The 27,379-nt window shown below is 36.0% G+C and overlaps 1 protein-coding gene across 2 annotated transcripts; it reads left to right on the top strand.

Moving 5' to 3' along the window:
* The first annotated feature begins 975 nt into the window (after positions 1 to 975).
* Positions 976 to 22,084, top strand: LOC106792363 (tyramine receptor 1). 2 transcript variants are annotated; one of them, XM_014758754.1, is made up of 3 exons: positions 976 to 1,095; positions 12,367 to 12,572; positions 17,256 to 22,084. In XM_014758754.1, exon 3 carries the CDS (start codon positions 17,323 to 17,325, stop codon positions 18,583 to 18,585), a length of 1,263 nt encoding a protein of 420 aa, XP_014614240.1. In that variant the 5' UTR covers positions 976 to 1,095; positions 12,367 to 12,572; positions 17,256 to 17,322; the 3' UTR covers positions 18,586 to 22,084. The 2 variants fall into 2 exon arrangements, with proteins under 2 accessions (XP_014614240.1, XP_014614241.1); XM_014758755.1 differs by lacking the exon at positions 976 to 1,095 and adding an exon at positions 1,170 to 1,189.
* The last annotated feature ends 5,295 nt before the right edge of the window (positions 22,085 to 27,379 follow it).

Below are 27,379 nucleotides of genomic sequence, written 5' to 3'. Positions count from 1 at the left end.
TATCATCGTCTCATAACGTATCGCAATATGTTTATAATAATGTACATTACGATTGCGCGTGCTCAGCGATAAAACGTAGAAAATTCTTTACATCGAGGAAACAACTTATTCTATAACTATTTCAGGCGCAATATAATAGTAACAAGTTTATCTGATAAAAATCAAGATATCGTTAATACTTTTGAGATCGTATTTTAATCGGTGACCTCGTAATCGTTTTTTTTCCTTCTCTCTCTTGTTTTATCTACTTTAATCGACGTTTAAACAACCTCCGAACAAGAACGTTCGTTCGTTAGATTTCATTCGCGACTCGTGAAACACATTTTTGGGGCAACCCTGACGCAACAGGCTGAGCTTCTTCTACCCTTTTCATTTTTGCGGTTTGAAACAGATATCCTTCGTTAAAGTATTGCCACGATTTTTTGGCACTCTTCGAACGAAGAAAAACATTCGGTTATACGAATAAATAATAAATACTACTTTATGCGATTCGTTGCTTTTTTTTTTCTTTGAAACATATTTTAGGAATCTTATTTATTTGAAATATTATACTATTGTCGAGTAGATACGCTACCTTATTACTTTCTGCCGTATTTTCCGATAATTCGTTATCGTTTTTAATTACTGATAACGTCTTATCTTCTGGCTTTTATCTATAACCAACGTTAATGCTATTTCCTTGGCCGTTTCAGTTGGTAAACATAATAAAAGTAATGTTGAATAATGGAAATGTAAGTATAAAAAAAGGAAGGAAAAGAAAAGAAAGGAGTTTTGGCTTAGCATTGGTCTTCCATTTGATCTTCCTCGGCATCTGGCTTTTAGCAATTCCGTAGGGGAAGATTCTGCGCAGATTCGGCTTTTAGGATGCAAGTGTGCGCAACCGAGAGAGAGAGAGAGAGAGAGAGAGAGAGAGAGAGAGAGAGAGAGAACATTTTCGAGGGCGCAGGGCTGTGCGTTCGCGTCTTTTTGACGTCGACGCAACCCCGTTGGCGCAGAATGCTGAGCCCATGTTGGGTGCTCAGTGCTCGTCGAACGGCGCTGTCTTGCGACGGGAGCATGCCGCCGCGCCCTGCACCACCGATCAACCGATCTCAGGTACGCGACGACCTACCACGAGATTGAAACACCGCCACCGCCCTTTCTTATCTTCCTCTCCACCTGCCCGCCCCCTCCGCTCCAAATTATTACAGTGAGTGTGTCCACCAATTCGACCTGTGGCATCTTTCCATGACCGACTTATCTTTGTGTAGTGTAACCACAAGTGTAGATACCTTATTTCGAGTGTTCGACAATTAACGAAACAGAACATTCATTTAAATAATACCTTTGATTGATGTTTTTACGCTTAACTCTAACAATTCCTACCTTTCTTATCTTAACACAGAACAATACATTTTCTTTTATTTAGGAACGAACGAATAGTGTACATTTTATGCGTTACGCGGTGCTAGGTTTAACTTTTTTAGTTAAAAACGATAAGAGAAAGATATGCAACTCGTCTTGACAGGATTTACGCGCGTAACGCGTAATTTTTCCGATGCGTTTTTCGGGCGTCTCGACCTCGATCAATGCTTTTATGCGATCCTTTTCTCGTCGAAAGAAATACAGACAATAAAGTACAGGGTTCTGTAAAACTAACGTTCTAGTAAACTGGACAACCTTCAACGCGAATTCAGTCTACCAACGAAACTTTTGTTGCAAAGATCAGAATTTCTACAAAATATTCCTATTATTATTGTCTTTACACCAATTTCCTTTTGTTTCTTATATTTTGTTGTTTTTTCATTTGTAATCCAGCGAATAATTATTGCCCATCAAAAATTGGAGATCGTTCTTTTATTTTGTTAACGTATAAAACGAAATCCGGTGGATTTGGATCGTGCAAACTAGCAGTAGCCTCGATCAAAACAAATCTCGCAATAAAATCTCTTCAATCTACGAGTATTAACGTCGAGATTTATTCAAATTTCCTTTTCAATTTCAAATATTCTTTCATTTCGTGCAGCTTAAAGAAGTTTCACAGAGAGAGAGAGCAGGGATCTACGATCGATCATTCGTTTTTTCCTTTTTTCGTCGCTTTCCGATCAATTCGTTCGTAATTCACTTTGAAAGATATTGAAAAGTAACGACGATCAAATCAAATATTTTCTCGTTAAATCCAATTTATCATCTGACATGAGATATACGGGATCGAACAGGACTTTAGATTGGGCGCCACTACAGGGAATAAACGGATATTCGAACGAGAATATTTTTCTTAGCTTAGAAAAAAAGATAGAAATGTAAAGCGAACGAACGAACGAACGAACAAACGAAACAAAATTTATGAAGGTAAGCATGATACCCCCTTATGTAAGAAAAACAAAGAGGCGAATTTTCTTTTGCATCGTTTTTCTCTCGAAAAAGAATATAATAATAATATATATATGAAAATATGAGAATGATTTTATGTGTAAAACATTTGTCGTTGGAACTCCCGTTGGAACTTTCTCTCTCTCTCTCTCTCTCTCTCTCTCTCTCTCTCTCTCGATTTCTATCTTCCTTCCTTCTCTGTTCTTTAAAGAGAAAACTCGAAGGGTTTGTTTGTTTATCGAGTGTTGCTAAATTTTCGCTGTTACAGAGGTAAGCTTTAGAAGAAGGAGAGAGAAAGAGAGAGAGAGAGAGAGAGAGAGAGAGAGAGAGAGAGAGAGAGAGAGAGAGAGAGAGAGAGAGAGGAGATATATAGGCATAGGTTATTGATTATCGTCAATGGTTTTATAAATAACCGATCGTGTAGGAGCACCCACAGGAGACGCATAAATATCGTTGGATGAGTTGGCTTCTTTAAAAGAAGGCATACGCTCTCTTTCCTTTGCCATTTAAACGCGTTTAACCAAGTACTCTGCACGTGCACGCGACAACGAAGTCGCGTTTTCACGAATTAAAGTCGAGTTATACACTTTAACGATGATAGACGGATATGATTGTTTCAGTCGGTATGATGAACAAAATCACTGGGAAATAACTGATTGTTCTTACGAGCGAATACGAGTAGGATTGATGAATGAACGATGAAAGGGTGTAACGGGACTTTAAAAATTTGTCGCTTGCTTCTTTTCTTGCATTTAAACTTGAAAGGAAATAAAAGCTGCTTATATGATAACTAAGAATTACGTAACAGAGATCGTAACGGAGATCGTAACTGGGATCGGATCTACGGTGTCGCGAAACGAAGAAGAAGCAAAAGTAAAATAAACGTTTGGCAAGAATATCAAAGAGAATAGAAGCGACGTAGAAGCTAATGACAAAAAATATATGTCAGCTTAGAATCGAGGAAGTTAAGCGCGACATTTTGTCATTTTTTCATTACTATACCAGATTGAATCTTTTTTCTCCAAGGGAAAAATTCGTTACGTCGTTAACCGTACGTAATCTATTTATTTTCGCGTTAATTAAAAGTAAATGAAGATTAGTGCGACGACGAGTGCGATCACGAGTGCGATCACGAGTGCGATCGTCTTTAATTTTTATCGGCTTTTTTATGATGGGAAAAAAATTGACGCCGAGGTAACACATACACAAATGCCTGTTGTTGTTGCGTTGCAGATTATTCACGGTTAGCAGTCACTTTGTAAAGACTGCTCGAAAGTGAATAATATCTTTGAGTAATAGCGAGCTGTATCTATACGAAACCTAACTTAAGATATTTCTCATTTTCTTTTTAAACCACTTTATTTTCGATCGATTCGATTGTTCAAGTTTAAAGAGTCTATCGAACGTGAAAAGGGTAGTTATTCGATGTTGATCACGATGTAACGTGATGTAACGTGCAAACACGGTATAAAGTTTTAACTATAATAGAATATTTGTGGAAGATTTTAAGGGGAAATATCAACGAATGGCATTTCTATTCGTATTCGCGTTTCATTATGTCGAATAAAAAAGAAAAAAAGTTTATCCGACAAAGAACAAAGTAAGAATGAACGTTTCGATGGGAAGGATAAAAAAAATGACAAAAGCAAAGGTGAGCTCAAATTGGTCGTTGTTCGAGTAGTTTTTCACTTATCATATCACAAGCATCGATCGGATATCGCGCGCGAAACCTCTAGGTGCTCAGAAATTCTTCAATTACGATCTATTCAAAGTGTTTCAGTTTGTAGGAGGAGGGAAGAAACGAAGGGAGAGAGAGAGAGAGAGAGAGAGAGAGAGAGAGAGAGAGAGAGAGAGAGAGAGAGAGAGACACTTGGAGACAAAGTCGATTGAAAGTATAAGGACAGTTAGGTAGCATCTTTCTACTTTGTTGCTATAACACTCAAAGCCTTTTCCTTTTAAACGTTTAACTTAACTTAAGTGTTTCGGTTACATTTAGTCTCAAATTAAAAGCAATAGTAACTCGCGAGTAGAGTCGAGTTTCTAAGTATTACTTTCTAAATACCCTGATAATCCGATAACTCTGCTGATGTCAATTAATTCATTGAAAAGGAAGCTTAGAGTCTTTAATCTTGTCGATCTTTTAAAAGATACAAAAGCGTTATACGTTTAAGTACTCCTCGTTCGGATATATTTCGAATCATTATCGAGAATAAGAGTTAACGAAGACATTAATTAAAGAAAAAAAGTAGAACCAGCCAGTACCTTACGTTATTTTCTTCCATGCTTCTTTTCATTTGATCGTGGCCTAAAGAAAAGTTTCAACAGAGAGAATTCACCTACCCATCTACCTACCCATCCACCTACTCATCTATCTGTCCATCTACCTACTTATTTCTTCAATTGCTCGATATTGACTCGAAGATAGTAGATACAGTTTCTACCAAGTTGGAATATTAAGTATCCTTTCTTCGTCAGAGGTGAGAAATGAGAACCAAACGAGATGCTGGAGAAGATGATTCTCTTGAAATAGCAAGAAATAGAAATTTTTGATCGACGAATAAAGCTTGTCGATAAGTATTGCTAACTTTTAGATGGAATACGTTTTAATTTCAATTTCAGATCACGTTCTTACAAAGTTTTCTTTTTATCGAAAACATTTTCCTTCTATAGGTCTTTCTTATACGAGTACGTATTAGGTGCATCGATCGATCGACACATTTCACTTTACTCATTTGTCGAATTATTCATTTTACAAGAAAAAATAGTGATTCATTTTACAAGTTTTGAAAGCGTTTGTTACGATTTACGCTCGAATCATACACTACGATAAGCACCTATAAATCGTTGTGTACTCATTAATGTATCTCCCTTCCTCTTCCTCCTCCTCCTCCTCCTCCTCCTCCTCCTCCTCCTCCTCCTTTTCTTTGTGTAGATGTTACGAAGCACGAACGCTGAAAATGTTTCTATTAAAAGCTTTCGCGAGGAATTCGTTCTCTTCTATTTTAATGCGAAACCATCGATATTTCCAACAAGTTATGCGCATAAATCGTTGACGATTTCGAACAGAAAATGATAAAATGAGAGTAGAAGAAAATTTGAGAATACAATATTCATTAAATATATTCCTTTATTTATCCTCTCTTATATTTCTTTCAACGATTCTATCAATGTAAATATCCGATTCGGTGAATTATCAAAAGTAGCAATTGTATTAGTCGAAAATTCGATCCAACTATCATCGTTAGTTTATCGGTGTTAATTTATTATACTTAATCGTTTAACGATCGCGACCGATGGAAAATGCATTAACGGGATGCGAGTATTGCCATTGAATTTGATCAATAATGCGAACCACTTCTATCTTATTGAGAAGTATTAACGACTCGTTATATATACGAGTACCTATCTATTATATTTGCTTTAATACTGGATTACAATTAGGGTAAAAGGTTCGGTGCTTAATCGGAGTTAACAGAATCATCCAGTGGATTAGATAAATTTTTTTTTTCTTACAATCTTTTTTCCATCGTAGAAAAATAGACTAGAAACCGAAATTGACAATATCGTCGTCTATATTCACTAATTACACTTTTACATCAAATAATTGACGTCATTTGAATTGCTTACGATTTTTTGTTTTAAATCATTCTAATTTAATAATTATTATATTCCATAAAAAGAGAGAGTATATTCGTAGTAGTACGCGAAAATATTGACAAAAGGCGTACTTTTCTAAAATCAGATTTTTTCCATTAGAAATTTCTTTGGCTTTGCAATCATTCAGATTAGCATAAATGTTAATTAATGACTTTTGATCGATCGTAGACGATATATTATGATGAATCAATGCTCGTCTTCTTTTCATTTGGATTTTGAAGCCCGTGCAAATAGTATTATCAAATATTCAAACTTCCTTTCTTCCAGATATATTGATCTCGTTCCCTTAGATTCTTATCTCCCTTAGAAGCATTCCATCATCGCTTTTCGTATTATTCTTTTTCTCTCACTATCTCGATACGGGAAAAAACATAAATGCATTGAAATTTTGACGCCTTCGAAAATCAAAATAATTAGAAATAAATGTGATATCGAACGCGCGTTGATAAGCACCTTTTAGTAAGCATAGTAAAAAATAAAAATAATGGTTCGTTAAAATGGCCGCCGACGTAGAGGTGTCGAGACGGAAAGAATGTAATTTGCAGAAAGAAAGACGTGAAAAAAGTAATCGATCGTATACACACGAATACCATGTTTCATAGATTCGTTTCCCGTTCGTCCGTTCTTTCGTTTGTTCGTTCGTCTTAATAAAAACACGAGAGGCAACGGGTAAAAACGCTTCCAGCAATTTTAGTATGAAATTTATCGAGCGAGTTTCCTACCTGCGAAAATTACGTCAAAAGATGGAAGAAGTGTTTTTTTTCGTTTCATTGCAAGGAGAAGAAACGTAGATGTAACTTAATACTTAAATAGTTATCGGCAAATTTTGTATAATAAAATAAGGAAACGAATGAAATTATATGTATACAGCGAATAAAAGTATTTTTAATCAGATTAACACACAATTCTACAATTTGGAGGTACTAATTAAAGATTGAAAGACCATCGTGATCCGTGTCGCGTTAAAATTCAAAGCGTCGTCGACTCGGCGGCAATCGCGTGCGGTTTTCAAAAAGTTCGGGAAAGAAGAGAAGGAAATTCTCTAAGGCAAGAAAATTTTACGAAACACGAAACATGAAAGATGAAACATGAAAGATGAAACATGAAAGATGAAACACGAAATACGATTTCCATGAATTTTTCTTTAGGTTTCTTTCGATATAGTAAGTTTTTTAGTACCAGTACACCTATATACATATATTGGACGAATCGTGTAGACGTACGTAATAACGTAGTCGGTCTCGTTCATATTACACGAGCACTACTCACTTCCATCACGATTTTCTCTCTTTGCATTTGAGTGCGTAGGAAAGTTTTAATAGCTCTGGCCGCAATTCATTTGCTCGGGAATGAGCAACGTGGCGGGCATATAAATCAGTCGCGCGTGCCGTTACCTAAAACTAAATAAATACCTATTTAACAAATCAACCGGATATTTAACATATTCTTTATTTCTTTGCATCTTCTCGTCCTAACGTGATAGAACGTCATGCAAGCTATTTACGTGGCATGAAAATAACATATATCTATATTCATTTCACAATCAATTCATTATTATTATAAATATATATAAAAATGAATTATTTCGACCTCCTCCTCCTCCTCCTCCCGGTATCTATTTTCAATGACGACATCGAGAATTTATTTTTTCCTTCGAAAGAATTTCGTCGAATAAATGTATGTGTCGTTCTAAAACGATTTCATCCCCTTGCGTACGAGAGAACACGTCCGTTGGTGGGTTTACCGTTGAAAAACGCTATCCTGGTACGTACGATACCGTCGTACCGTACCACTGGGACTCGTTGCAACGCGAGATAGCATAAAGCGAACTACTCCTAGTGGTATATGTACCTTTTCAACTATAATTTTCTCTTACGAGTATGGTAACAATGACATTGTTAATGATCCAATTTTTACGAACCCTGTTGTCATATAAAACGACGACGAGATAGTCAATATTTTTCTAAGGAAAATATCGAAATAAAATTGTATTAGCCGATCGCGTCTGAAATATTTCAACTCTCGTAGGAATAATAAACGAATGCATAGAAAAATGCATAGAAAAATGCATAGAAAAATGCATAGAAAAATGCATAGAAAAATGCATCGACGGTTTAGTAGCTATAGGGAAAAGAAGGTTGAAATTTGGTTAGAATTCCATTCCAAGGTTATTCCAGAGATGTGAAACAAACGAAGCGAAGTCGAGTGCCATTGTATCTTTCGAGAGGGTGGCTCGAGAGGAGCGGGATGGGACACACGCTCGATGCGGGATTCTTCCTTTTCTCTTGGTGAATTTAACGGAGCCGAAGAGGGGACGCGGGAAAGTTTAAACGATAATCGCTCCTGAATGCTCTGTTGCTTTTATTGCGGCACATAATTCCGGATCAGTGATTTATAATCCAGGCCTATGCCTTTATCGTCTCGTTAGGTAGGTACGCCAAATCTAGACGGAAAGAGAAAGACATTTTTTACTAATTTTTTCTTCAATTACTAAAGCTAAGAAGAATATCTATTGTATTTTATTATCTATTGTAGCATATATAGAACAAGAAAAAGTGGATAGAACAATGCTGGGAGGGAGGGTAAAGAGAGAAAGGGGAAGAAAAATTGGACAAACGTAATTTGTTCTTCGTTGAGTGATTGAATTTCAAGAAAAAAACTATTCGTTTTCTCTCTAGAGAGAGAGAGAGAGAGAGAGAAATTGTTCATATTGATAAAAAAGAAAGGTTAAGAAGCAACATTCGTATAAATACAAACACCCAAGGTAGGAAAAAGGAAAACGAATCCATCCGATAATCGTATTAGCGAAGGTCCGTACCGAGACGAAGCTTCCTCCTATACGAACGGATTTAAATCGACTTTGTAACCAGAATTTTGAACGATCTTAATAGCTTTTCTCCTTTCCTTTCCTTTCCTTGCTGTTTTTTCTTGCTCAGGCGTTTTTTAATTTTTCCTCGCCAGAGTCTCGAGATATCGTTTCAATAGCAAGGGGATAAATTGAAAGAACGTAGCAACCGAGTATATTCTTTCGACGTAAATGGCCGCCTTTTCCGAACTTAAACTTCAAAGGAATAAGAAGGTAGCAACCTCTCTTTTGCATCAGCGTCCTACCACCGCGCATATATCGCATTTAGGCTTGAGCGCGAAATTAATGTTCACATAGCATGTTTACATAGCACGGTACGATGATACTCGCGTGCAATACATGCATGCTCCTGCATAGAACATAGGGTGCAACTATTCCTAGGTATCTACATAGCGGTGCTCGATGATCGTAAGCTATTTTGCGAGGGCAACATTCGTCGCGAACATTCGAAAATGAAATCTGGGTCAAGCGCGGTGTGACTGCTCGATCGAGCAATACAATATTTTCTCATTACTTCTCCGACCACTAAATTTTCATCAACCTGTGAGAATAATTTGCTCAATTAATTAATGTAGCCCGGACCTTTGTCGCATAAAGTACATCTTTATAACATGCCAGAGAATATTTGTCGAACTATACATAGATAGAAGTTAGATAAGGGAGGAAATTCTCCTTTCGAGCTATTGGTCGATCATTCAATCAAATTTCAAGACTCGGTTCAAAGATATTTCATTTCCCGCTGGTGCAACAGGAGGAAACTGTGTCGCGCGACCTAAATGTCCTCGCTCGCTCTCAACCTGATGCTTTTTCAACCTTTCACTTATACCTCTCGTTGGATGGAACAAGAGGAGTTCATCCCTTTTCTGCAAAATCAGACACCCATCGAGGATCGTCGAAACCGTCAACTTTCAAAGTGCAATTTACAGCAAACCGATAGAATACCGCGCGATGTAAATCTCCAAAGTCGTCCTTTATTTCGAACAATTACGGAATTAAAGGATATTACAAAGTGTTAATGCTATTTTTCCTTGAGTAAATTAAAACGACGATAATTTTCATTTATTAATGCACCGAAAGGTTAGCATAGACGTCGGAAGGGGTTTAAATAATTTTTTATTGTCCTTTGCAAACAACCCGGGACTTCAAGGATAGCTCTCTACGCACCGCCACAAACATACACACACACACACAAACCTATTTCTAATTCGCAATAAACGATTTACAATTGCAACAAATCGTTATTTATTCATTCAAATATTCCATTTAAAACTGAAACGTGCTTCGGCAAAGGATCAAACTTATAAATATTTTGGAAAAATCATTTTTAATGGAAATAATCGAAGATGGCAGAGATCGGTTAAAATCTCCATATATTTTGATGAAATTGTTCATTGAAATTGCGTGGGAAGTTTCCACGCACGCAGATTCATATGCATTTTTGTCAACGCATAGGTACATATATATGTATTTATGTATTCGTACAAATATTGGTTTATTTTTTGTACAAACTACGTAGACTGTGAAACGAGACAGAAAAATAACTTGTTATTCTTAATTAATTGTTATCTTGTTATTCCAAGTTTAGCGTTTGGTCAATTTTTGAGCAATCAAAATTCTTCAAAATAATTTTACCAATGTTTAACGTGTAGAATGAAATGAATAAAAGGAAAGTTTCGAAGAGGAATAAAAGAGTAGGCAATAATAGAAATCACTGAGTAACCAATTTTCAATCGAACATACGGTTGACCCTGTACATTTAAGAAACTGTAGAGGAATCTATTGGTCCCTCTATCGAGAGTACTCTTCTTTGTTCGCCGATTTCCATTTCCTCGCATTGTTCCAATCGTCGTTCCTTTTCAACGACAGTCGAGAATTGAAACGAAGGAAGTAGGTATCGTGTCAGAGATATTACCGCAGGACGTAAAGAAAAGAGAGGAAAAGAGAGAGAATCGCGACATAAGATCGACAATTACCTTTTACAACAAAGATGAGAAAGGATAGAAAACGAAAGACGTTGAATGTCTCATTATTTTCATATAGAACGAATGGCAGTCGTTGGATGTCTCTTCTCAAAACGCAACTCTGCGAATCATAAAAAAGAAACGACATTGATGAAGCAAGAGAAAGGGGAGTACTCAGCTCGATAAAGAATCCAAACGAATATTATACTCGTATTCATTTCATTTTCTATTTTTTTTTTTTTTTTACCAAAGTTTTGCCCATATTTTATTATACTTTTTGTTTGTACAGGTTCGACAAAAATTTCTAGATTTGAGATCCATTTAAAAAATAAAATAAGAAGGATTTTTGTTAAATGTCGTAGGGATGGTGATTGCATAAGACACTCTATAAAGCCGATACGGTTGTACTTTAAAACGAATCGAAATAAAAAGCTACGCGTTAGAGTGATTTTCGCACAATTTGGAAATACTTTTAGAACCACCGTACTACTATCATTAAGCTCGCAATCTGTGTCATCTTCGTAGTATTCCGGTCACAGATGCAAAGCGTATCGACGAGTTGTTCGGCTTTTCTCGGCTGAAGCGCATTCTTCTTGAAGTAGGTTAAGACTAGAATTAAATTTTTCCACGGTCGAGACTTTCGGAAAAGATATCGATCTTCTTGTTCTCTCTTAAAATGGTAACCAACTGAAATTGGTCATATAATTTCGATGTTTAATCAGGCGTACCTAATAGCTAAGATAATTTCAACTATTTCTAACTTTCCGCTTCTTGATATTTCGAAATTTTCGATTCGAGGATGATAACGTATGCAAAGGGAATCTAATTAGTATCAATTAGAGATTCCCAATTGGAAACAATGACGTATGTACATGCACGATAATTGCTACGATTTGTGTGAGTCTCTCTTCCCCCCCCCCCCGTCCTCTTTCTCCGTTTAATGCATGCGAACTCATTCCTTCCTAATTAAACGTTGTTTTTAAATGTTGATAATATATAGTCATTGTGACGATCGCGTTACTCGAGCATTAGTCACCGACCGAAAAAAGTGACTTTCGTGTTTAAAACACGTGTTTCGTTTGTTACTCGAAAGAGGAAGAATAAATTAAATACGAATATAGATAGGTTGTGAAAAGAGTTTATGGATAGACGACGACGACGACGACGACGACGACGACGACGACGACGACGACGACGACACACTTTTATCCATCGAATTAGGTTGATGCATATTGTATGACTTTTCTCATTAACATCGAAAGAGAGAGCATGAATGGATGCAATGAAAATTAACATATAGATATAACGTCGTAACGTAGAATTTTGGTCTCAACGATTATTACAGGACGAAAATGAAAGAACAAATCGATAAAAATGAATGACGATATAAACGAATTAGCTAGAATGTTTGAAATTCGCGTCACTAACGATGTCCGTTGATTACGAACGCGTTATTAATAATTTTAGAATGGTTTATAGAAGAAAAACGATAAATATATATAATATTATTTGATTGTTTTTCTTTTGTAGATTTTGTAAGCAGCCCCGATCGCGTTCATTGGTAGGAATTGATGGCAGGGTTGTGCTCGTTGCGTCGAGGATCGACGCTCAGTCGTCGGTTGATCGATGATCGACGTTCGATCGGTCATTCTTACGATCGATCCTTTCTGGACGAGCCATTGCAACAAGTTTTAATCTCATCGAGACTTTACAAAAATCCCAACGTTCTATCTGCCGTAAGTATATTTTTTCCTTAAAGAAGAAAGGAAAAGCGAAAAGTAAACTACTCTCTCTCTCTCTCTTGAGAATCAAATCAAAGGATTACCTGGCACTCAAATAAGAAACGCGATAACTAAGAGCATCTTTGTAGAAATAAAATGAAATTTCTTTCTTATAAAATGGAGCTATTTCGAAATCTTGGAAAATATGAAAAATGGTATATAAAGGTAAGATAGAAGAATCTTGGGAAATTCTGTGAAACACGTTCTCGATTGAATTGGATCGTTTGGACGGAGTAGAATGATCGATGTAAGTTTGATGATAGGCAATATCAAAGGGGTTGATAAGAGCTTTCCATTAAGCGATTTCATCCTCGATTGGCAGGTCTACTACATATTTGAATTACCTAGTCTACGTATACGCGTTTACCTATAGGAGGTGAATCAACCCTCGTATCTCGACAATCAATCGCGAAATTTAGTAAATTTGTCGGTAATCGATTGTACCGTAACTCCGACAGAGTCTAGATAATCAATCGCCTTTTGCTTCGATTGCAAATCTTAAACCTAACTACTCGCTTCTATCTATCTTTAGGATATTTACCTAATATCTCGAGATTCATAGCTAGCAATATTCCTAAAACGTATAAATACATTTCATAGTTAAAACATCATAAAATGTTCAAGGTATATTCCATCAAGTTATTACGAACGAGTCGATACGAATATTTCAATATTCATACCACCATCCTTCTCATCGAAAATGATTAATCCTCTTATCAAAACTAAATTGAAGATTGGAGAAATATTCAAAGTTTTTTAATCGAGTTATCGATTATAGATATATCAATTCCTATAAACTAGTCATATACGTTATCATATTTGCTTTCCTATATCCGTTCAATATTCATTCATTTTTTCAAGTTCTACGGTTGAATCGTCGGATTGATTTTCCTTTTTTTTTCATTCGTCGATGACTTTTAACCGATAGATTGTGTATGAAAGGGAATGATTCATTCGAAAGAAATTCTTTTCAAAGCGAAAATTCGAATTCTCGATAGCCGGAAGAAAGAATCGTTCGTCGTTAAACAGAATCAAGGTAGAAATATCGAAACGAATCTTTCGTCTTCACAAGAAAGATCAAGACAGAAAGAGAGAACGAACTGACATATTTCAAGTCAAACCATTAGAAAATATCGCACGAGAAATGTGAAATAACTCGCGAAGCAATTGATCGATACTAAACGCAACTATAAATTATACTCGTCTTAGTCTTATGCAAATTTTATCCAATTTTCTTAACCTTCTTTACCAAAGGTGGTTCAAGTTTTTCAATCCCAAGATAAATGCAACCTCAGATATTTCTTAATAAGTCGCATAGGAAACTACAAAGTTAGTCGTAGAGCAAACAAAGTTTCATTTCATTAGTCCTGCAAGCGTTGAACACGGATTATGGCTGAAAAAGAAAGAAATACGACGTTCTAAGTCCAAGGAATCGAGATCATTTTGGATCATTTTCATGGATTTTTCCTTCTTTCTCTCGTCACTACTAATCGTACTCCTATATACTTATACCGGTAATATTTAGAAAAGCGCACGAACGCAAACGGATAATAACTGTTGTCACGCTATGCCATGTATCACGGCAACTCATGCGAAATGAAAAGGCTGGAGAAAAGGCTACAAGAGATACCAATTCTTTAATATCAATATAAGTATTATAGTGTTATAGAATTACTATTATTCCTTGAAATTGATTACAGTTCATACATCCAAAATTCTTCCCCAAAATTTTCTCCCAAAATTTTCTCCCAAAATTTTCTCCCAAAATTTCTACCCAGGAATATTAAATACAAATTTTGTAATTTTGTCAAATAATTCCTCCCACTCCTTTTAGTGTTAAAATAAATCTCAATGGAGGAACATTACCCGTAATGCAATTGATCGTATTATATGATCGTTCTTATCTAATCGTTATTACGGATGCGAATAAATTGTCTTCCGATCGCTTACCGTGAGCTCGATTATAAGATAGATAGGAAAAGGAATCACAAATAATCGATAATACCAACTACATAATATGTAGACGGTAAAGCATAAATCGAGTGAGAATCGACTCCGACTCTTAACGATGGAAGTGGAAATTGGATGAACGCAAAAGAGGAGAACGGTAAAGCAACTGGTAGAATGTACAATGAATGAATGTATATATATATATATATATATACATATATATATGTACGTATGCTAGTGAACAAAATTACCGTAGGACGGAATTTTCATGAGCGAAATTTCATTCGAGTCCTTCTCTCTTTCTTCTTTCTTTTTTTTTTTTTTTCTTCTTAACAACGCTCAAATTCTTCAGATAAAAGAAGAAGAAGGAGAAGAAGAAGAAGAAGAAGAAGAAGAAGTAGGAAAGGAACCGACGGCTTTATTTCAACTTTATCGTCTTTCTTTCTCAAGGTACTTCTTCTAATAATCCTCGTGGTCTTTTCTATGACTTTGAGTTTTTCCGAGAAAAGAGGAAACGAGAATTTCTCTCGAGAAAAAAGGAATAATATTCTGAGCTCTCGTAAAACTTTCCGATGGATTACGTTGGAGGAAGAAACGGAACCGAACGAAAACACGAGTGCGCGAAAAGATTTATTCGTGAGCATGAGCGAGAAAACGAATAGATGAGTAGAAAAAGGAAAATGATTTAACGGAATTGTTTGATCTTCATCGAGAAAATGTGGGTAAGGAGGGTGGGAAGCGAAAAGAGGAGGCTTCTTTATGCTTGGAAAAAAGAAGGGTGCTCTCTAATTGATCCGACAGCCACTGGTGTCTTCCGCTGACTGACGTTTATCCGTAATTAGTTGTTTCCCTTTTGACGAGAAACGAGGGGGATGGATGCACCTGTTCGCTGGATTATGGCTAAAACTTAGCCCACGTATTTTTACACTTTCCAAATTTATTTCAATCGATAGTTGCATCGTTTTTTGTTTTAATTGTTCACCTAACACATTCGTTAGAATAATATATGTACATACGTAGAAAATATAATATAGCTTATGTTAATAAAATGTCAATCTTTTCGTCCGAGGTTTCGTTTTCGAGATAATACTGTTTGAAAATGACCTTTCGGCGAAATGAATATTTATGAGAATGATGTATAATATGAAATAAAAAATAGATCGACGAGATAATTCATGGTCACGCGCGTGTTCCTACTTTTGTAATAAATCTTTCCCAGAGTAAGGAGCAATATCATGTTTTACGCTCGAAAACAGAGTTTAACGTTGAACGTACGTTTTCGTTTTTAGTCTAAGGGAGAATTAAGTAAGAGGAAGAAAAGTTGGGAAAAAGATTACAGAAAATCAGTCGTAGAAAAGAAGTCGTAGAAAAGTCGTAGAAAAGTCGTAGAAAAGTCGTAGAAATTTGTACGATCGAAAAACTGTTGGTAGTTGGAGTAGGAAATAATTGGTGCGAGTTACTTAGCGAATGAAGATGACTTAAGTTAATGAGAATTCTTTTTAAATAAATAATCCCAAGTTTTTTTTCCTTTTTTACTTTGTTTGAAACTTTCAATGAGATATTTGCCGCGTAATATAACATAGTAATACCTTTCTAATCGTTAAAGTTAGTCCTATATGCTAGATCACATATCCTATTCGTTCCTACAGCATGAAAAATCCCCATTCTCGAATCTTTGAAGCAAAGTTTTCTGCGACAATCTTGTTCTCTTTCTCATGCACACGAAGACATACTCGGTCGGTCGGTCGGTCGTTCTTTCTCTCGAATTGAAAGTTTTAAACGATAAGCACGATTGCACATTTTAGGCGGATGGATCTCTCGTCGAGCGTCACGGTGCGGAAACTCACGGATAGTACCAGGTGGTGGTGCTGCTGTTGCTTGTCGAATTTTAACGAGCAACAAATTCTACGATCTTCGATCTTTAACGATTTATTATTGTATTGAAAAGTACGCGTTCGTGCTTGCCTTCGAAAGCGCACAATACGATCGTTTAGATAAATAAAATGGCGCGGAAGGAGCAACAGCAAGGAGAACAAAAATCATGTGATTTCATGGGATTTCATGGGATTTCATGAAATCACATGGCGATCTTCAAAAGGCGACGAGATAATATTAAGTTGCGGTCTGCGAACGAATTTCTTTTCCTTTTAGTATCCAAACACTTTCCTGCTTGTTGTTTCTCATTCTACTATTAAAACATATAATCTAAACGTACGAGATCTAATATCGTACGCATTAACGATAGCATTTGACTATACTAATACTATAAATAATTGATTTAAAAACCTGTACGTTCGATCGATTCATCTATCCATCTACTCGATATTTCTACATGAATTTTTACTCGAATTTCTACTCGTTCAAAGCGATTTCTCAAAAAAGCGAAGAACGTAAACCTTATTCCATGGCAAACTTATTTAAAAGTCGCGACGCAAACTCCTATTACAAATGTTCATTCGAGCGTTAGACCAACTGTTCTTCTATAGAAATGAAAATGCGTTTCCAAGCCGTGCGCAAGCTTTAATAGCGGGGTTTACCTACCTTTCGCCTTCTGATTTATTGATTTTCGGCTTTGACCTGATGTGTGTAGTTATCAAGACCTTGAATTATTTCTGGCAAAAAGAAGTTACAAATGGTAAGGAGAAGTTCGATGGTTTTTTTCGATGGTTTTTTTCGATGCTGTTTCAGGATCCAGGCGAGCTCGTCCAAGATTCGAGAGGAGGATAAAGGTCGTCGTCTCTCGAGGGAGAAAAAAATGACCGAGACGATGTCGGAAGATACTGCCGAGGTAGTGCCGAGGAGCGAGGACTCGTGCGAGGATGCCGAAGCGCAAGGGAACTTTGGGATGCCAGGTTGGGAAGCGGCGGTGGCCTCGCTAACTCTCGGATTCATCGTTTTAGCAACGGTTCTGGGCAATTCCCTGGTAATCCTGAGCGTTTTTACCTACAGGCCCCTGAGAATAGTCCAAAACTTTTTCATCGTCTCGTTGGCGGTCGCTGATTTGGCCTTGGCGATCCTCGTAATGCCGTTCAACCTAGCTTACCTCCTCCTCGGCAAATGGATTTTCGGCATACACTTTTGCAAGCTCTGGTTGACCTGCGACGTTCTATGCTGCACCGCGAGCATTCTGAATCTCTGCGCGATAGCTCTGGACCGTTATTGGGCTATTACCGATCCAATAAATTACGCGCAAAAGCGCACGCTCAAGAGAGTCCTCGGGACGATAGCCGGGGTTTGGGTGTTATCCGGGGCGATTAGTTCGCCGCCTTTAGCGGGATGGAACGATTGGCCGGAACAATTGGAGGACGACACGCCCTGCCAATTGACCAGGAGGCAGGGCTACGTTATTTATTCGGCGCTGGGCTCCTTCTTCATCCCGTTATTTCTCATGAGTCTCGTTTACCTAGAAATTTTCCTCGCTACGAGAAAAAGATTGAGGGACCGCGCTCGGCAAAGCCGGCTCGGGGCTGTGCAATCGACGAGGCACCGAGAGGCCGAAGACGCCGAATCCGTCAGTTCGGAAACGAATCACAACGAGAGGTCGACGACGATGCCTAGAACGCACGCCAAGCCCTCGCTGATCGTCGACGACGACGACGACGACGAACCAACCGAGGTCACGACCGGCGGAGGTGGGGGCCACCCCCCGGCAGCCACCACCACCAGTGGAACCGGAAATTCTAGACGAGCTGCTTCCGGTAGCGGTCCTCCCCAAAATCCTCCGACCACTACCACGGTCTATCAATTCATCGAGGAACGCCAGAGAATCTCTCTCTCGAAGGAGAGACGCGCGGCGAGAACGCTTGGCGTCATCATGGGCGTATTCGTAGTTTGTTGGCTACCCTTCTTCCTCATGTACGTCATCGTTCCTTTTTGCCCGGCTTGCTGTCCCTCCATCAGGCTTTCCTACATCATCACGTGGCTGGGTTACTTGAATAGCGCCCTTAATCCCCTCATCTATACCATATTCAATCTCGACTACAGGCGAGCTTTTCGAAGGCTCCTGCGCATTCGCTGATCCTTTCCTTTCACTCAACTAATTTCTTTTTTATTTACCTATTTCTTTTTCCCAAAATCAAAACCGACCAATCGAGAGAACGTATCTCAGCGATATCGAGGTAACGAGTTTCCTTTAACCAGTTCTTAACTGCGTAACACTTTTTTTACATTATTACAAACTAAATCAAATAATATGTTTCCCGTTATATTACCGATGAGACTGCATTTCTTCGTTAGCTGTTCCTATACGAGTTTCATTATTTTTTCACACTTTTTCTCTTTTTAATAACTAATAAACTTTTTTCAAAGATGAATTTTGCATAAATTAAGAAAGAGAGAGCGAGAGAAAAAGTCTCGCCGACTAAAACATATATTCCAAAAAATATCGACAAAGTTGCGAGAGAGAAGCGTTCAGAAGAGTGTCTTCTTCTAAACGTTGATATTTTACATTAGTTTCAGACGAATCATTGTTCGAACGAGTAGAAAAATAATTCATTTCCTATAGATGGGGGGGGGAGATATCTTTCGTGTTAATCCGTTTTTCAAACAAAATACGAAACAAGGATAATCGGATCGTGCTCGTTTCGATCATTTCTTTTTATTCTTCTATCAAAACTTAACATCGAAAGTCCATCGGCCATGATATCGGCCATGATATCGGCCATGATATCGGTCTAATAAAAGCAAACGGGCTAGCAGGAGGAAGAGGAACAAGAACAGTCCTGCTTAAAATTTCATTCTTTACTTGTTCATTCGTATTTAACGAATAACGCGAATGACCGTGGTTAATAATTAATCCCTTCATTCTCGTATTGGTCAATTTTGAAGTTTTCGAGTCATTCTATTGTAGACTTCTTTCGTAATTGAAAAGTAACAACAAAATAGTAGAGACTATTGAATCTGTGGAAAAAGTTAGACTCTCTCTCTCTCTCTCTCTCTCTCTCTCTCTCGCAGAAATAAAGAAAATACTAAATTCGAGAAAACTGAAGCAGTATATTTCGCGAAAAATTCGTTAGTTTGCAATAGTTTCTCGATTGGAAATTCAAACAACTTTACGTACATACGTGAATATTATTATATGGTAGAGAAACAAGGAATAATGGGTGGTTCGAGACGATTATCGCGAGAAAAATTAAGAATAAAAACGAAGAGATGCGGTGAATTTTTGTGATGACCAAAAATGTCGAAAAGATGATGAGGAAAAACAAAGTTGCCGTATCGATTTATGCAAAATTCGTTTGGCAATCGACTTGCGTGTAAAGATAATTTTACGTAAATTGAGTTTGGTCAAATAAAACTAGAGTATAATCTAGATAGATAAAGTTTAACAATCTTCTAATACGCAATAAGACGAGTATGTTTGGATAAAGGAAGTGTTCGCGATCGGTGAAAATTCGCTTTTTTAAATGGTACCAACAAATGGAAAAGATATTTTCATCTTAAAACGTAGAAACGTTGGAACGTAGTAGAATCGTTCCTTTCTTTCTGCGCCCAAGAAGAGAATAGTTCTCTTGGGGAATGTTGAGAAAATAACTGGGAAGGATTCTCAGGGAAATCGATTCCGAGAGAAGAGATTTTCCAGTAGGACGATTTCGTTGACTTTTAGTAGCTTTCTTATTAAACAAAGTAGGATTGAACGAACAGAAATAAGAACGTCTCATACCGATGGATTTTATCGTCTATCGCGTGCTGTTTTACATTTTTTGTTCCCTTTGCCAAAGAATCAACAGATCAAACGAATTAACCTCTTTAATAATGGAGACAAAAACTTTTCTTGGTTCTTGTTAAATGGAACGTTCATTCGATATTCGTATTTAACTATTCGCTTTAAGCTGCCAGATCGATCATAATGAAATATTAACGAGAAACTGTGGTAGACATTTGGTACGATTGTGATACGAAATCGTGACAATTTATTCAACCAATAGGACAGTTGCATTAAGTCAAATTTGAAAGAAGAAGGAAAAAGACGAAAAAGACAAATTTTAAATAAATACATCATTTTTGATCGATCGCATATTTATACATATTATCATTATACATAACTGTGTCGATAATTATGACAGTTATGGTTTACTTACAATTAGTGTCAAAACAAGTCAATTAAATTAATATTACGATTTATTTTATATTCACATTATTCGTATCACAAAATAAATCATAAAATGAAACATTTTTTTAACTTACAATTAGTCCGCTGTCATAATTACCGTAACAATTACGTAAAACTTTTAAAGCCATGCGTTTCAAGTTTTCTTCCTCGTTGTCAGAATGGAAGAGTGAAAAGTGTTCTTACATTTATTCGAATTACTTACTTAGCTTATTCTCTCTTTGTTTTTTTTTTTAACGTTATCTACGCGTTGCATTAACTCGACGATAATTTACTAGAGAAATGAAAAGAACAAATGCAATTAAACTCGTAATCGATTTCGACGAATATCCTTCTCTTCCCCCAAGGGAACGATCATCTTTTTATCATCAAAAGGAAAAGATAATCGATCGAATAAGTTTCGTTAATAATTAGCCACAATAGGAAGAGTCCTGTGTATTTTAGATAAAACCGATAGAAGGTATATTATATTTATCGTTCGTAAAACACGATTATGGTTGTGAGTATCGATATAACGAAAACTTAATTAAAAGTATCTAAGCGAAATGAAAGAAGGAAAGAAAAAAAAACAAAGAAAAACATAAAAAAGAAAAAGAAACGTCATGGAGGACGACCAATGCTTCAAAAATACAAATAGATCTACAAAGTAAAACGAAGGTAAAGATCCAAGGGTTGTGCTATTAGCCTGTAATACGACATACGTAACATATAAGATTATTTATGAAAATTGTTTTCGGGCTCGTATACATAACACGAATACATAAATACATATATATACACGTCACAATATGCGCGTTCGTACAAAAATGTATAAATGCGTTTGTAAACGCAAATACAAGCGCATTAAAAATGTGCGAACAGAGCGTGGTACTCCACTCTCCATTTTCTCGTCGCGTGTCATTGTCAAGAAATAATTTGTCGAATCGCATTTACAGCCGAGCATAGTGGGTTGTCTCAGTGTTGGAGTGCATTTATTGTGCACAAAAAGTCCCCTACATTATAGATTTGACAAAAATTAACTAAAAACAATTTTGAATCTTCTTCGTTATATTATATCATATATAAATATAATAATAATAATAATTTCAACATAATTCTTACTGCAATACGAATAGAAACGATAAAAGATGAAACAACAAAATGCGTAGAAAGTGAAAATCTGAAACTGCAACATTGACGCAACTCTTGCCACGAGTCATTTGTGTCTACGGGTGTACGTATTCATTTTTTCCAAAGAGAAAAATATGTAAGAAAGACGAGAGAGTACTTATCTCTTGACTCGAGGATTCGTTGAGAATTCGATTCGACGTAAAAGCGGAACACACGTATATATATATATATATATATATATATGCATAGGGAAATAGGAACGTATGTTGTATCGTGCGACTATAAAAAAAAAATCGAATTACGAAGAAAACAAAAGGATATATGTATAGAGAGAAAGAAAAAAATGAAGCAAAAAAAACAAAAGAGAGAGAGAGAGAGAGAGAGAGAGAGAGGGTTCGAAAGCACCGACCCTTCTTTTTAACTCCTTTTTCCCTTCCAACTTGAACTTCCCCCTCACGAGTGTCGCTCTAACAAATTAAGCCACGATTTCGTTGCAAGGGCACTCTATAATAAGGTTGTGATAAGGTTGTGAGATATATACGCCTCGTAGCCGTGCTACGGACGTCACAAGATTTTAAATTTAAGCTTAGCGAAGAAAATAATAAATCTATCTAAATAAACAAAAAATAAGATCAAGTAAAAAATGTAGATGTAAAGAGAGGGAGAGAAAGAGAGAGAGAGAGAGAGAGAGAGAGAGAGAGAGAGAGAGAGAGAGAGAGAGAGAGAGAGAGAGAGAGAAAAGGACATCGAATGAATTGATTATCGATAATACAGCGAGGCTCGAACGAAATTTTTGTAATGTTATTTATTAAAGTCATTTCTATCTACGGTCCAAAACGAACATTTCTTCTTCTAGAGTCTCTCTTACATTTTTACAATTTATATCATTAATCTTTCTACGAGTCATTCGTGAAAATATTGTCGTTGAATAATGAGAAAAATTGAATTCTGCAAAATTTCTCCATTTATAAAATCAATTGGTTGTTTTTCTAAAAATATGTTTTATTAATTCAATTTTCCTTTGACTATTGACACTATTGTATTATATTAATTCCAACTCGTTCTAAGAAGATATACAAAATGTTCAATTGAATGAAATGTTTCGATAAAGTCTTTTTTCGTTAACGCATTCATATAAATTATATTCAACTCTTTTATTTTAACCCTTCACCTGATAACGAGAAAACGTATGATAATGTAGCGAAATATGTTTTATGAATTGAGAAATTTTATTTCTGTCTGACTGTCTCTCTCTCTCTCTCTCTCTCTCTCTCTCTCTCTCTCTCTCTCTCTCTCTSTCTCGTCTTCTTTCTCCCTCTCTCTCTGAAACAAGATTTTGGAAACGCATAAATCTATTATTTGACGCTATATGAATATACATATGTATTATACGCGAGCATACGTAAAACATATGATATTTACATAGTATACAATATGTATTATATCGTACCATGTATTACAAATCATCCGGTCGATATTCATATTTATATCCATCGGGCGATTCGCTAATCGAAACGTTTATCAATATGATAACCAATCGAATATTCGATCTTATAAATAGGGAAACAAAAATCTACATTACGCGCCGCGTTTAGAAAAAAAGACTTTTCTTTGAACTCGATAAAATGAATATAAAAATCTTAACGTTCCGATTGGTGAATCGAACTATCACCGTCTACGTTGCAATGGACGTCCGATTTTCAAATAAGAAAAAAGAAAAATAAAACACACACACACAAAATGCTATATATACTTATATGATATATATATCTAGTTAATAAACTAATACTCCGTTGGTTGTGATTTACAAGTATAGCAATACAGAAGCTCGAGTATGCATGTGTAATGTGTAAACACGTATGGAGCTTCTTTTCCTCGTTTGTACATATACATATATATATATATATATATCTAAATACATATAGATATAATTCTTCGTACAGAGCCCGTTTCTCCGCCATTTACTTCGAGTTATCGAAATAATATATCGAATGATATGAACAATGCGAGGGAATAGGAGAACGAGGTTCCAAAATCGGGAGACCATTTTGATCGTCGAGGAACTATGCTTGTTAGATTAATATTGTTATACGTGTACATATATCATATATAGGAATGTTGATTGATAAAAAGATTACAATTATAGAAAATGAAAGATTATTGACGAGACTTATCGTTTTAGCAAAAAAATGAACGAAAGATTTTTCGAAAGGTTTTACGAGAAGGTATGATATGACGCGACGTTTCTTCGTTTTCGCGCAACATTCAAATCGATTCCAAAAAAAAAAAAAAAAAAAAAAAAAAAAAAAAGGGAAAAATAATCGCGAATCAAATATTACGTGCGGATAGTTGTATCTGCATAAATACGTAATTACGTATCTATGTATATTAGAATATTTCCTATATCGATAGCGAAAGAAAAACTCGAAAAAGATTGAACAAATAAAATGAAATGAAAAACGAACGAAAGATTGATTTAAAAGAAAGAAGAAAAAAATGGGAATAAAAAAAGTAAACCGAAGAACGTTTATCGTGCGATAAACTGCCTGCCGCTTGAACATGTAAATATATAACAAATATCCGAATAATAACATATTATAATAACGTTGTCGAAGAGAGAATTTTGTCGATAATATCTGAGCGTACAAGGAATATCCAAATATTTTATTCCTTTAATCAAAGTATTCGCGGATATAATAATGCGCAATTATTTCCGAACTAAATCCCCGCTACGAATAGGGGCTAGGAATACAAGTTCGAATAGAATTACGTGAACTCGGTGATAAGCGAAAGATGAAATGATGAAATGAGACACTAATTACAATGGACATATACAGCATACACGATCCGATTACTCGTGTCAGATGCAACCTACCTGTCACCCACCAATTGTTACAATCTTTTATTTTCATTATTAATATTATTATTATTATTATTATTATTATTATTTTCCACTCTGTTTTTGTTCTTCGATTGCATTCCAAAAAAATGATCGTACGTTATCGATCCTATCCTTTTAAACGTTTCAATAATTAAACTATTACTTTATTATTAATATTATTATTAATATTACACTATTATATACGTCGTTTCGAATAAATGTGAACGAAAAGAGACATATACGACCATTGATTAAAAATATCCAATATCCGCTGCACACAAAGATTTTCATTTGGAAATTTTTTCTAATCCATTGTTTTTTCCCCTCTGTTATAATATTAAAACCATAAAAGAGTTGGCGATTATTGATATTAGAGAATACTATATCGTCGATTTTTCTATTTTTCTTCCGACCCTTTCACTCATCTTCATATTTTCGTCTATTTCGTTGTCATTATTCTAGCACCATCATATTCATTTCCAGAAAATACGGAAACGGAATATAAAAGAAGCTTTGTCCGTTCCAACATATTACCATCAACGACCAAAATGCTAAAGAATATAGAAACAAGCGAAAAGTGTGTACGCTTTTCATTCTTTTCACGATCATCGTAATATTTGATAACGAGGTTTGAACAAAAATAATGAAGCCAAATCATATTTTAAGTATTATGACTCAACTCATTTACTATCGTGAATTCGTGTGTTAATTGCGCCTACATGATGTGTATGTTAACATTGTGTGTAACATCGTTATCTTAAATTTCTCGAACGAGCTTGAAGGAAGATTGAAAAAATACAAGTTTCGAGATAGAACAAAGCAACAGTAACAGTAGTAGTAGTAGTAGCTCCATAAGTACCAGTAGTACTACTAAAAACGTACTCAACCGTTTTTCCCTCACAATAGAGCAACATCCCTTACTAGAGCAGCGTCGCGTACAAAAGGGCAAACTTTGCATAACAACGAAAAAGCATGCAATTAAAAATTTATCTCGTTCGTTCACTTTTTAGAGTTTAGTTCACTTTTTAAGCAAACCAAAGCAAACCAAACCAGTAGAAATCTGATTAAAAGACATGACGACAATTACGAATATTCTACTAGGACGTGTATCGCATATTACACACATCTTATGTTGATATATTGCATCGTGCAAAGAAAAGTTTGTGAACGAAAAACGTACACATATTGCTGAGGAATTTGATCCAATGCTTACCCTTAATAGATCAACGGTAACGTATATAAATATCGTACATAAATTATCGCTTACCTACGATAAACCTACATTTTTAGAATCATATATACTTATTCGTAGTTACAAAAGTCCATATATTATAACGTGCAAATCGCGATTAGATCTCGACTGCTTTCTGTCACTCGCTTTGCGTGTCGTTCCTTTTGTTCGATTAGTTTAACGTTCAAGCGATAAGTGGGTGCATTTTAAAAGTAATTCTAGGATCGTTAACTATTTTTTTTTCCTTTACACTCTTTTTTATTTTGTCCACGATTATTAATGATTCGTGTTAGTTATTTACGATAGAGCTGAGAGGGAAGAAGGCGTCGACGGCAAAATATTAACGGATTAGTTCGATTAATTGTCAGAGTAATAATTACTATAATTATTGTAGTACATTTTAAGTAATATTGTATATACATATTCTATTACTATTGTTTATACAATATATTCTTTATTTCGGTCCTTCATTTGTTTGACCTACTTGCGAAAAAGTAAATTCGAGTAAATTTCGAGTAAATTGGAAAGAATTGCGGACGTGCACAAACATAGGATTAGGAAGGGAGTAGTAAGTAAATAAATCCAAAACGAACGTTTACCGCGCGCATTCCCATGGAAACGCGCGATTCTCTGTGGAAAAGAAAAAACTAGATTAGTGAAAGACAATTTCTTCTTTAATAGCAAACAAAAGACAGTTAAAGAACCACGTGTGGACAATTGCAATGATAAGGAGAACACAGGAAGAAAGTGATCTTATAATTCTTACCATATCTATCAAATTGAATGAGGGTGGGAAAGAAAAAAGGAAAGGAAAAAGGAGAGGAAAAAGGAAAAACGATACCGGTTTCATTCGCGAGACATGAAATATCGAGATTAACCTTTTCGTCAGGGTTTCGTATAATCGTAGCAACAAATCTGACCTCGATTTCAACATTTTCTTTTTTATTTGCAAAGTAGGTAAAGCAACGTTGCACCGCGAGTTATACATATTTTGTCGAAGTATATTAGAGTCATTTTCGCCAAAGTTAATCTTTTTGTCGGGAAAATACAATATAGTTAAACTAAATCGATTGGCTGATGTGAACTCGAGCACACAGACCGAATTTTACTTTTGATTTTAATTTCCTTTGGTCTCGCAGCGATATATGTAGGAGTATAATCGCACGAAGCCGATTGCATAAATTAACTCGCACGGTTTCGTGGATCTCGCACGGTTTCGTGGATCTCGCACGGTTTCGTGGATCTCGCACGGTTTCGTGGATCTCGCACGTAGATAAGTCATTTCAAAGCTGAAAGCGAGAGAATGCACTTTAATACCTATGCTAATGGTCGGTTCTACGAGCTCGAAACTCGTCCTTTATCCTTTTATCGCAAAGACTCGATAACTTTATTACCTTCGTTATCTTTCTTCTTAATATAATATATCCGATCATAAATCATTAGATGATATAGTTATGCCATTCGTTGTTTTTAACTCGGAA

Source organism: Polistes canadensis, unplaced genomic scaffold (genome assembly GCF_001313835.1).
Source record: "Polistes canadensis isolate GaletaPanama2010 unplaced genomic scaffold, ASM131383v1 scaffold_412, whole genome shotgun sequence".
In the NCBI taxonomy this organism is placed as follows: Eukaryota; Metazoa; Arthropoda; class Insecta; order Hymenoptera; family Vespidae; genus Polistes; species Polistes canadensis.
Note: the sequence above shows the minus strand (reverse complement) of the source record. Positions and strands in the feature narration are given on the sequence as shown.

Excerpts from the sequence above, each read along its gene's own strand:
- LOC106792363 (XM_014758754.1), top strand. The coding sequence starts at position 17,323 with ATGACCGAGACGATGTCGGAAGATACTGCCGAGGTAGTGCCGAGGAGC.